Genomic DNA, 13,088 nt, shown 5'->3' with positions numbered 1-13,088 from the left:
TCCACGGCAGGGGGCATGGGTTTGATCCCTGGTAGGGCTCCCATATGGCATGTGGTATAGCCACAAAATATACATATATATATATTTACACACACACATACATATACATATATATGCAAAGGGGTCCTTAAGAGCTTTAAACAGCTAATGTTAAATCCAAGAATTTCATTACTAGATGAAACTTTTGCTCAAAGACAACTGACTCTTTTATAACACATAGCTCTCCACAGGTTCACTGGTCACCTAACTCAAAAGTGTGTAGAAGCGATAAAGTATGAAAAGAGATTTTTGATTTTTTGGTTGATGTTTGAATAGAGAATGGAGCACACACCAGTTAGGGAAAATGACAGGAGGCCACAGCAAAAGAAATTAACAAAACTAAAAAGTAGACAAATGCAAAATGGACTGAAGCATCACAGAACTGTTAAATTAGGTTCAGAATTTCAGTGTTTAGCAAGGCCTGGCATGTAAGAATGTTTTTAAAAGATGGACCATAAAATAATGAACATAAAAATAGCCCTGGCCCTTGAATCTTCAAACTTCAAGAAATTTTAGTTATACCTCACTGCCTAGTGAAACCAGATAAATGGGAACGTTTTTCCCCTTACTAATTTACAGTGTAAAAGAGATCCTGCTTAGCTGTTTCCACAGTCCCTCTGGGATTTTAATTTAAGATTAATTTTAACAAGGTGTTAGAAATTTTATAGCTTCATTAGACAAGTAATTCACAGTTAAAATTTTTTAATGTGAAAACTAAAGGTTTAAAGTAGTAAACATTTTCTAAGATTAAAAGAATATAGGAAACTTTTGTTTCTTTAAATGCAGTAACTTTTGGTACATGATGATAAGCAGCTAATAAATACAGTTTTAAAGGGTATATCATATTTGTCTCAATCTTTTAAATTTAATGAGCTGAACCAAAATGAGAATAATTAAAATTCAACCTCACACTACAGAAAAGTTCAACAGAAATAAATACTGAAATATGCGTATAGTCTGGTATAAGGTAATGACAGAAAAGGTAAAGTTCGGGCTCAGGAGCCCCAAGGAGCTGGACTTCAATACCAGCTTTTCCACTTGGTTACTCAGAGTCCCACCTTTATATGGGAATAAAATGATTCCATAGCGGGGTTTGAGAATAAATAATACATCTCAATTTAAAAGAGAAGTTAATATTTGAATAAGGCCTTTGGGATTTTTATATAATTTTGTATTATCAACTTAGTTAAATATAGATGCCTCAACCAATCAAGGTTGGATAATTCTTATTTTGAAAGAACTGAATATGACCTGGACATGCAAAAATTAATGGATTTCATTAGGTGTTCTATTAATTCAGAAAGCTTTTTATAATTAAAATGGTTACCATTCTAATCACTTTAGTGTGAGATTATTATTTTTCTTCAGATTATTCTCACTTGTAGTATAATAAAGAACTTTAAAAGAAAAACTACCCTTAATGCTGTCATAATAATGTAAGTTAAAAAAACAATTCTTAATTCTTTCATATTAACGTTTCAACTATTTCATTTTTCCATGTCCTTTTTTCAGTAATCGTCCACCAAAAGAAAATTGGAGGAAGGCACATTGAAGAACTCAAGACAGTAACAGAGCAACAGCAATGAGGCTCTGTGGCATTCCCAGTTACAGAATGGCTATGCTATGCTATACTAAGTCACTTCAGTCGTGTCTGACTCTGTGTGACCCCATAGACAGCAGCCCACCAGGCTCCCCTGTCCCTGGGATTCTCCAGGCAAGAACAGTGCAGTGGGCCGCCATTTCCTTCTCCAATGCATGAAAGTGAAAAGAGAAAGTGAAGTCGCTCAGTCATGTCCGATTCTTAGCGACCCCAAGGACTGCAGCCTACCAGGCTCCTCTGTCCATGGGACTTTCCAGGCAAGAGTACTGGAGTGGGGTGCCATTGCCTTCTCCGACAGAATGGCTATGGTCAATCACAAAAGTAAGGAAATTCTAAAGCAATGACTGACTATGGATCATAAACAGTATTTTTTTTAAAAAAGTAAATAGTACTTAAATAGGCTCCATTTAAATATGTCCAGTAATATTAAATATGATCAATGCTTTTAGAGTTCAAAGACTTACATGTTAAGTCATACCTTTCTACAAGGTATTGGATCAGAATGAGCAATATTTACCTTCAGAAAACATCCTTGCTCTTTGCAACTACCAGTTGACACCACACTCAACAAGTTGTTTATAACAAGTGTGATATAATACACTTGTCCATAAATAAATATATGATACTCTTTAAATAAGCAATAGCCAGTCATTAATAATTTGAAGTTTTTTACTTTTTCTTAATTTATTATTTTTCTGTAATAAATATTTTCTATAATAAATTTTATAGAAAAATTTATATATGAAACCTGGTTCCTTATATATAATCACTAGCAGTAGTAGTTACAAAAGACAAAAGAAAACCTGTTTCATTATATAATCAAGGTTCTAATTAATGATGTGTTTATATATTGGGCTACAGTCCATGGGGTCACGAAGAGTTAGACACGACTGAATGACTAACACTTTCACTTTTCACTTATGCATAAATAATAAGAATAAAATATTGTTAGTTCTTTCTTCACACTACTTACCTTATTCACTAAAAGGTAGCAAAAGAGTGCTGAATTCTCCTTTCCAAGAAGTTGGAACCATAGTACTTGGGAAGGTTTTAGCTCTTTTTGTAACCACACCTTCCCAGTTTCAGTAAGTTCTACTCCAGCCAACTTAATCAGCAAAACGCCACATGGTTCTTCTAAAAAGGTTAGGTAGAAGAGTTTACCTTTAATATCACAATTGCAAAAGCAAATTCCAAAGTCATTTGTGCTTCAAAACACAACTGGATATGTTACTTATAAATACCCAGACTCTCTAGATGTAGATCCATTTATTTCTATAGTCAACTTGTCTTTTAAAACAATACAAGTAGGTAACAGATGGAATAATTTAAAAAACTAATTTCAGTAAGATCCAGAACAGGATGTGGGGTTTAACCAATTTATCTTTTTTTAAAAAAAAATCTTCCAGATTTATTTCTATGTACACATACACATAAAGCTACAAGTCATGTCTTTCAATAATATAGCCTCCTACTATCAATAAAACCGTATAAACTGCTTTTTCACTTAATTTACTGAGGCTGTTTTCCCAACTCAATAAATATTAATGTCAACATTATTTTTATACAGTTTATAAAACTGATTTCCAGATAGGATTTTATCAATTTATATTCCAAGTAATAAGGTCTATATAGTCAAAGCTATGGTTTTTCCAGTAGTCATGTATGGATGTGAGAGTTGGACCATAAAGAAGGCTAAGCGCTAAAGAATGATACTTTCAAATTGTGGTGCTGGAGAAGAGTCTCTTGGATAGCAAGGAAATCAAACCAGTCAATCCTGAAGGAAATCAACCCTGAATATTCATTGGAAGGACTGATGCTGAAGCTGAAGCTCCAATACTTTGGCCACCTGATAAGAAAAGCCGACTCAGTGGAAAAGACCCTGATGTTGGGAAAGATGGAGGGCAACAGGAGAAGGGGGCAGCAGAGGATGAGATGGTTAGATAGAAGCACTGACTCAATGAACATGAATTTGAGCAAATTCTGGGAGATAGTGGAGGACAGAGGAGCCTGACAGACTGAAGCCTGGACTTCACAGGTCGCAAAGAGCCAGACATGACTGAGCAACTGAACTGAACTGAACTGAGAGGAGCCTGGCGTACTACAGTCCATTAGGGTCACAGAGTCAGACATGACTGAACAACAACATAGCATTAAGAAAGTTTGTTTGGGCAAACTCTGGATAAAATTTTTACCAATTGAACTTTAATAATAGGATCTTATTTTAGAAAAAGTTTACAACTTTCCAAAAAGGGAAAATGGCTGGCAAAAAAAAAAAAAAGTTAATGCTTTTTTTAAAAGAAATGATACATTTAACATATATTAAACTCTTATACAAGTATTGATAGTTGAAAGTATAAAGTTTGTCCATTTAATTGCTAGGGAAAAGTAACACTTGAGTTCAGAAAGATATCCCAGAAGTTTCTCATGATATTATTTGATGATAGAAAATCATTTTCTTTAAGGCTTGGGTTTCTTGAAACTTGTCCTAGAGCTTCAGTTAGAGAAGTTTCAAAAGGTATAAGTAGGAGGATTATGTCCTTAGGAAACTCTGTGATACAGTATATTCACAAATTTTATTAAGGCAGAACACACATAACAAAGATTAGATGAAATCATTAGACGAAATACCTAATGAGTGAAGGGAAGTATAAAGATTCTGAGGCCTCTCTTCAGCCCTTTAATGCTACCATCAACACCAACTGTCTTTCAATAAAGTATCCTCTAGTCTTTAAAACCAAATCTTTAGGACCAAAAACATGAATCTAATCAACACTATCAACCTTGAGTATTAATGTCCTAATTCTTCACTTCAACAAAGGTCATGGGATTCCTTTAAAATTAGCAAAGTCCCAATTAAGCATTTAAAATATGATATGGTCAATACCAATGTAAACATAAGTTTTCCAGAAGCTAATCTACTGAATAAGGTAAGTTATATCCATCAAATATTTTTGCCCAAACAATTGATGTTTTCTTGAAAAAGGAGAGGTTACTTTTAATATTTATGATTTCTAATTTTAGCTTTGTGTGAATCCCTGTCTTTCCAGCTCTTCAATAAATCTTTTACATACATACTTTTAAAAAACCTAATTCATACTGGGTAGGATGACACAATGCCAAGGATTGTAAGGGCACAGCAAAACGGGCTCCAGTGGAGGAGCCCAACAGCACTCCATGAAAAGTGTACGGCTTGGGTTTTGCAGAATGAACACAGAGAGGCACAGGGAGGAATGGGAGTGAGCATGTCAAGTAAGGGAAAGACCATGGGCACCTGGAGAAAACTGCAGACATAAGATGAATACTCAGGTAAACCGCCACTAAGGACTTTGTTACATTTATGTTCTATCAGATGGGTAGGAAACTTCACAACTTAATATTCCTAAGGTTTTTAGAAAGATAGTACTTGATCCCAAAACAACTGATTCATCCCCTAGATCTATAGAATATTAAAAATCAAGAAGTTTCCTGGTGGTTTAGCGGCTAGGATTCTGCACTTTCATTATGGAAGCCTGGGTTCAATCTCTGGTCTGGGAACTCAGATTCCACAACCTTACAACAGAAATAATAAATGACTGAATAAATAAATATTATAAATGGATTCATGACAGTGGACAATTTCATGAGATAGGTATATCACATATATCAAAAAGATTATGGTAAAATTTACTATTAGGAATAGGAGAAGCTTTGAAATAGTATCACTAGACTGCAGGTTTTCTGACTACCGTAGGCTCACATCCATTGTTTGCCACTGTGTACTGAAACTGCAGCAATAGAGCAGGTCTTCAGTAAACATCTACTGAAGAAATGAAGTGTTCTAAGAGTTTCACTTCATAAAAATTTTCAGCTCTGTGTGTTTGCCTCATCACATAAACCAAAGATAAGATCATGGAAGGCAAGGATATCACAAAATAGTCATGAGGAAGGAGTCTTGGAAATGTGATGATTCTCTTGTTTGATAGTGGTGGAAACCATTGGCTGAACTGGAAACAGAACACAAGCTCTCTACACCAAACACGTTCAACTACGCCACACAGACTACTCTGATGTAGTTATCTGAGCCCAACCATTTGGTTAGAATGGCCTCAATCTGGGGGGCCTGAATCTTAGCCCTCCTTACAATAAAATCAAAAGTCCATCTCTATCCTATAGACCAGGTAGTAAAAACAGTGAAAGGAACATAAGGAGCTTTCAATTAATAGCTATTCTTAAATGAACAAGATTATGCTCTAACATCTTATGTCATTCAAAATAGTGCTTGGAAAGCAACTTCTAGATTCTATAACTGTTTTATAGGTAAACAGGTTTAACCAATGTAAATGCAAATTGATCTCTTTAACATGAACAATTTGGGGACTTCTCTGGTAAGAACCTGCCTTGCAATGCCGGGGACACAGGTCCAATCCCTGGTCAGGGATCTAAGATCCCACACGACTAAGTGGGACAAACTAAGCCTGCATGCCTCAACTAGAGTCCGCATGCCCCAACTAAGACTTGACGTAGCCAAATAAATAAATATTTTTTTAAATGAACAATTTATGTCAGTTACAAAAAGTATTAACACTATCATTACATTTGCACTGGTTAGCATCTGTCAGTGTGTCTGTTTCTTTAATTTTTGCAACTCAATACACAAAGTTGTGGACTGGGTAGCAAAGAATCTATTTTCTATCTTTAGTTCCATCAACTGTCACAGAGATGACTGCATAAATGACCTTTAACTTCTATAGAAAATATTAAAATAAGTAGGGGAAGTAAGTTTCCTTTTAGCTTTAAAATTTTGATTGTACCAAGTTGACAAACATTATTATTTGATGTATATACTAATAATACACTAATATTATAGCAATTATAGCACTCTAATATAGCAATTAAAGTGCTGTGGCATTGCACACCTTTCAGGACAGATACCTGGTGAATACCAACCCTGGAGTTGTGCAATGCACCGATGGCCTTGCTGTCTAAGCACTAAAAAATCATCACTATTTCTGACAGGAGAGATTTAAATTACTACTGCATTATTACAACAACTGAGAAGTATAAACCATGCTTAGAGCTGAAATGGCCAACAAATAAACATCCCAAGTAATCTTTCTTTAGGGAACAACAGTCATTCAAATGACTGTTGTAAGTTGTGTAAGTTCTGCTTGATTTGTTAAGAAATAAAATCAATCATGTCAGGTGTGCTTGAGGTAAAAAAAATCAACCTTATTCCTTTATAGCCATATGTCAATTGAAGAGTGAGATTCATTCATCTCAGGGTAAAGAAATAAGAACTTTCTTTAAAACATTAAAATAATATTAAGGAGATCTTTAAATATGACTCAATTAAATCATCTGACAATTTTGCCAAGTCTCTGTTGGCTAAAAATTATTTTTCTAGGGACTGTGAATAATTAGATAAGAAAAGTTCCCTGCCCACTAGGGGCTCATAGTTCAATAGAAGGATATAAACCTAGATACATAATTACAGGAAAATGTGTTTTAGTACTGTAATTGCAGTATGTATAAATTGCTTGGGGCATAGGAAAGAAAGAGGCCAGTTCTGCTTGGGAGTTAAGGAGAGCTTCACAAAAGAGCTGAAGTTTGAGCTAGATCCTAAAGAATCCACAGACTGGGACTTCCCTGGTGGTCCAGTGGTTAAGACTCCATGCTTGCAGTGGAGGGGGTACAGGTTCAATCCCTAGTTGGGGAACTAAGATGACACATGCCACATAGTAAAGAAAAAGAGAAAAAACAAACAAAAAGAATCCACAGACGCTCAGGCACTTGGAAAAGATCTATGCCCAGGGCATGAGAACACATGGAAGCAGCAGGAAGGTCTGTGTGGCTGTGGTCTTTGCTGAGAAGCAGGGAGAAAAGGGAATTGCAGCAGCAAGCTCTGGACTCTGCCCAATTCTCCAACCTCTTTGGTGTCTCTTGTCCCCTTCTTCCCTATGCTCCAGCCACATGAGCCTTCACGTGCCTTACCAAAAGAGCCGGGCTCATCCCCACGCATGTTCTTCCTAGCCAGCTCCTTCCCATTCTCTAGGCCTCTGATGAGGCCTTCTCTGACCACCATATATGTGGATTTCCTCTTCTTAAAAGCTCCAGTAATGCTCATCCTACACCCTGATCCTTTTCTTCATAGCCCTTAGGACAATTTTTCATTTTTTTGTTGCCCATCTTCCACCTGGACTGTAAGCTCCAAGGGGTAGAGTGGTCTTGTTTGTTTCACTCAGCATGTACAGCTAGCTAGGACCTAGAACATAATGTGTGTTCAGTATTTGTGGAATAAATGTTTGAATGCCTGAGTAGCTAAGTGAAAAAAGGAGGGAAGGAAGAAAAGAAATCTGGAACCAAATTAAATAGTTCGTTTGTGGGGGGCGGTCCTAAGATGGTGGAGGAATAGGACGGGGAGACTACTTTCTCCCCGACAAATTCATCAAAAGATCATTTGAACACTGAGCAAATACCACAAAACAACTTGTGAACGCTGGCGGAGGACACCAGGCACCCAGAAAGGCAATCCATTGTCTTCAAAAGGAGGTAGGACAAAATATAAAAGATAAAAAGAGAGACAAAAGATTTAGGGACAGAGACCCATCCTGGGGAGTTTTGGAATCTCAGAGGGCAACATAACTGGGAGGAAAAAATAAATAAATAAAACCCATAGATTATGCCCCTAACAGCAACTCCCAGTGAAGAAGTACCCCAGACGCTTGCATTTGCCACCAGCAAGCGGGGGCTGAACAGCGAGGCTCAGGCTGCACTGCTTAGGGTAAGGACCGGGCCTGAATGCCCTGAGGGCAATCTGAGGGAGCTAACCTGAGATAGCAACCCAAACTGTGGGATAGCCAGAGAGAAAAAAAAACAAAGAGCAGAGAGAGAGAGAGAGAGAACTTTCCCACAAAAACCTCTAACCTACGGCACCGCCAGGCCACTCACAGAACAAAGGACTGAGCGAATACCAGAGGAGAGCTAGCCAGCAGTGCACTGGCCCATCCCCGCCGGAGGCAGGGAGGCAGGCGGGCCCCAGCCAGAGCCAGAAGGGAAGGGGCAAACTTGGCCCCAGAGACGGCATCCTCTACCAAACTGTGAGCAGGCTCCCAGTTGCTAACCAAATCTTCCTGGGATCCTGGACGGTTGACATCCGCCAGGGGGGTCGCAGCCAGAGATCAGCTCCCCAGAGGAGACACACAGCACACCTGAGATGGCACTCCCGCTGCACACCCAGGAAACCGAGCGGCTGGGACAGGGGAGGTGACAAGACGCGCCACCCATGGGGAGTGTGTGCTCGACAAGCACCTGGTCGCCTGAGCTGCTCGGACCTGGGAAGGGCACAAAACACTGGCCCAACTGAGTGCCTTTGTGGAGTACCCAAGAACCGGAACCTGAGTGGCTTAGACATAGGAAGTGCACGCAACCCAGGGCCCACCTTAGACAGTTCCCCTGCAGAGCAACCTAGAGCCTGAGCAGTGTAGATGGGAAAGCACACACACACCATCAGTGGGGACAAACCCAGTGTGGCCAAGTCACTGCAAGCACTCCCCACACACACCAGTGATATTTGTTTGCAGTGTTCCAGCCTCCCCACAGCACAACTGAACAAGTAAGCCTAAATAAATGACCACCTTCGCCCTCTTGGGTCAGGGCAGAAGTTAGATACTGAAGAGACTTGCAAACAGAGGAAGCCAAAATAAACAAACAAGAGGGAACCGCTTTGGAAGTGACAGGTGCAACAGATTAAAACCCTGTAGTTAGCATTGGCTACACTGGAAGGGACATATAGACCTTGGGAAGTATAAGCTGGAACAAGGACCTGTCTGAAACTGAACTGACCCCATTGCCCTCAACAGCTCCAGAGAAATTCCTAGACATATTATACTATTCAGTTCAGTTCAGTCGCTCAGTCGTGTCCAACTCTTTACAACCCCATGAATCACAGCACACCAGGCCTCCCTGTCTATCACCAACTACCAGAGTTCACTCAAACTCATGTCCATCGAGTCGGTGATGTCATCCAGCCATGTCATCCTCTGTCGTCCCCTTCTCCTCCTGCCCCCAATCCCTCCCAGCATCAGAGTCTTTTCCAATGAGTCAACTCTTCGCATGAAGTGGCCAAAATATTGGAGTTTCAGCATCAGTATCAGTCCCTCCAATGAACACCCAGGACTGATCTCCTTTAGGATGGACTGGTTGGATCTCCTTGTAGTCCAAGGGACTCTCAAGAGTCTTCTCCAATACAACAGATCAAAAGCATCAATTCTTTGGCGCTCAGCTTTCTTCACAGTTCAACTCTCACATCCATACATGACCGACCACTGGAAAAACCACAGCCTTGACTAGACGGATGTTTGTTGGCAAAGTAATATCTCTGCTTTTCAATATGCTATCTAGGTTGGTCATAACTTTCCTTCCAAGGAGTAAGCGTCTTCTAATTTCATAGCTGCAATCACCATCTGCAGTGATTTGGGAGCCCCCAAAAATAAAGTCTGATACTGTTTCCACTGTTTCCCCATCTATCTGCCATGAAGTGATGGGACCAGATGCCATGATCTTAGTTTTCTGAATGTTGAGCTTTAAGCCAACTTTTTCACTCTCCTCTTTCACTTTCATCAAGAGACTTTTTAGATCCTCTTCATTTTCTGCCATAAGGGTAGTGTCATCTGCATATCTGAGGTTATTGATATTTCTCCCAGCTTGAGAAATATCTTGATTCCAGCTTGTGCTTCTTCCAGCCCAGCGTTTCTCATGATGTACTCTGCATAGAAGATAAATAAGCAGGGTGACAATATACAGCCTTGACGTACTCCTTTTCCTATTTGGAACCAGTCTGTTGTTCCATGTCCAGTTCTAACTGTTGTTTCCTGACCTGCATACAGGTTTCTCAAGAGGCAGGTCAGGTGGTCTGGTATTCCCATCTCTTTCAGAATTTTCCACAGTTTATTGTGGTCCACACAGTCAAAGGCTTTGGCATAGTCAATAAAGCAGAAATAGATGTTTTTCTGGAACTCTCTTGGCATTTTCATTGATCCAGCGGATGTTGGCAATTTGATCTCTGGTTCCTCTGCCTTTTCTAAAACCAGCTTGAACATCTGAAAGTTTATGGTTCACGTACTGCTAAAGCCTGGCTTGGAAAATTCTGAGCATTACTTTACTAGTGTATGAGATGAGTGCAATTGTGCTGTAGTTTGAGCATTCTTTGGCATTGCCTTTCTTTGGGATTGGAATGAAAACTGACCTTTTCCAGTCCTGTGGCCACTGCTGAGTTTTCCAAATTTGCTGGCATACTGAGTGCAGCACTTTCACAGCATCATCTTTCAGGATGTGAAAGAGCTCAACTGGAATCCCATCATCTCCACTAGCTTTGTTCATAGTCATGCTTTCTAATGCCCACTTGACTTCACATTCCAGGATGTCTGGTTCTAGGTGAGTGATCACACCATCGTGATTATCTGGGTCGTGAAGATCTTTTTTGTACAATTGTTCTGTGTATTTTTGCCACCTATACTTAATATCTTCTGCTTTTGTTAGGTCCATACGATTTCTGTCCTTTATTGAGCCCATCTTTGCGTGAAATGTTCCCTTGGTATCTCTAATTTTCTTGAAGAGATCTCTAGTCTTTCCCATTCTATTGTTTTCCTCTATTTTTTGCATTGATCGCTGAGGAAGGCTTTCTTATCTCTCCCTGCTATTCTTTGGAACTTTGTATTCAGATGCTTATATCTTTCCTTTTCTCCTTTGCTTTTCGCTTCTGTTTTCACAGCTATTTGTAAGGCCTCCTCAGACAGCCATTTTGCTTTTTTGCATTTCTTTTCCATGGGGATGGTCTTGATCCCTGTCTCCCGTACAATGTCACGAACCTCCGTCCATAGTTCATCAGGCACTCTGTCTATCAGATCTAGTCCCTTAAATCTATTTCTCACTTCCACTGTATAATCATAAGGGATTTGATTTAGGTCATACCTGTATGGTCTAGTGGTTTTCCCCAGTTTCTTCAATTTAAATCTGAATTTGGAATAAGGAGTTCATGATCTGAGCCACAGTCAGCTCCCAGTCTTGTTTTTGCTGACTGTAGAGCTTCTCCATCAGAGGGCAGACACACTGAAACCATAATCACAGAAAACTAGCCAATCTGATCACATGGACCACAGCCTTGTCTAACTCAGTGAAACTAAGCCATGCCGTGTGGGGCCTCCCAAGATGGGAGGGTCATGTTGGAGAGGTCTGACAGAATGTGGTCCACTGGAGAAGGGAATGGCAAACCAATTCAGTTTTCTTGCCTTGAGAACCCCACGAACAGTATGAAAAGGCAAAATGATAGGATACTGAAAGGGGAACTCCCCAGGTCAGTAGGTATCCAATATGCTACTGGAGATCAATGGAGAAATAACTCCAGAAAGAATGAAGGGATGGAGCCAAAGCAAAAACAATACCCAGTAGTAGACGTGACTGGTGATAGAAGCAAGGTCCAATGCTGTAAAGAGCAATATTGTATAGGAACCTGGAATGTCAGGTCCATGAGTCAAGGCAAATTGGAAGTGGTCAAACAGGAGATGGCAAGAGTGAACATCAACATTCTAGGAATCAGCGAACTAAAATGGACTGGAAAGGGTGAATTTAACTCAGATGACCATTATTTCTACTACTGTGGGCAGGAATCCCTTAGAAGAAATGGAGTAGCTATCATGGTCAACAAAAGAGTCTGAAATGCAGTACTTGGATGCAATCTCAAAAACGACAGAATGATCTCTGTTCGTTTCCAAGGCAAACCATTCAATATCACAGTAATCCAAGCCTATGCCCCAACCAGTAACGCTGAAGAGGCTGAAGTTGAATGGTTCTATGAAGACCTACAAGACCTTCTGGAACTAACACCCAAAAAAGATGTCCTTCTCATTATAGGGGAATGGAATGCAAAAGTAGGAAGTCAAGAAACACCTAGAGTAACAGGCAAATTTGGCCTTGGAGTACGGAATGAAGCAGGGCAAAGGCTAATAGAGTTTTGCCAAGAGAATGCACTGGTCATGGCCAAACACCCTCTTCCAACACAAGAGAAGATTCTACATATGGACATCACCAGATGGTCAACACCGAAATCAAACTGATTATATTCTCTGCAGCCAAAGATTCTACTATTGTCATTTTTTAATTTTTAAGTTATTACTCCTTTAATTTTCATTTTTAAAACCTATTACCTTGCAAAAAAAAGACCCTATTTTTAAAGCAAATTTCATATATATATATATTTTATAACTTTTGTGATTTTGTTTTATTTTTTTAATACTGTATTTTTGAGAATCTAACTTCTACTCTAGATTTTTAATCTTTGCTTTTTGGTATTTGTTATCAATTTTGTACCTTTAAGAATCCAATCTTCAGTACCCATTTTTACTTAGGGGTGTGATTACTGGCTTAATTGCTCTCTCCCCTTTTGACTCTCCTTTTTCTCCCCCAGGTCACCTCT

The 13,088-nt window shown here is 39.3% G+C and overlaps 1 protein-coding gene across 3 annotated transcripts in view; it reads right to left on the bottom strand.

The window, feature by feature from the left end:
* C1H3orf33 (chromosome 1 C3orf33 homolog) overlaps window positions 1-13,088 on the bottom strand; it is a 29,378-nt gene that overhangs the window by 4,477 nt on the left and 11,813 nt on the right. For all 3 annotated transcript variants that reach the window (XM_027542977.1, XM_027542984.1, XM_027542994.1), the window contains one exon: window positions 2,613-2,773. In XM_027542977.1, the coding sequence (XP_027398778.1) occupies window positions 2,613-2,773 (161 nt within the window). The remainder of the gene's footprint in view (window positions 1-2,612; window positions 2,774-13,088) is intronic.

The sequence above is a fragment of the Bos indicus x Bos taurus genome, chromosome 1, assembly GCF_003369695.1.
Source record: "Bos indicus x Bos taurus breed Angus x Brahman F1 hybrid chromosome 1, Bos_hybrid_MaternalHap_v2.0, whole genome shotgun sequence".
NCBI classification, from domain to species: domain Eukaryota; kingdom Metazoa; phylum Chordata; class Mammalia; order Artiodactyla; family Bovidae; genus Bos; species Bos indicus x Bos taurus.
This window is presented reverse-complemented; position numbering and strand designations above follow the sequence as displayed.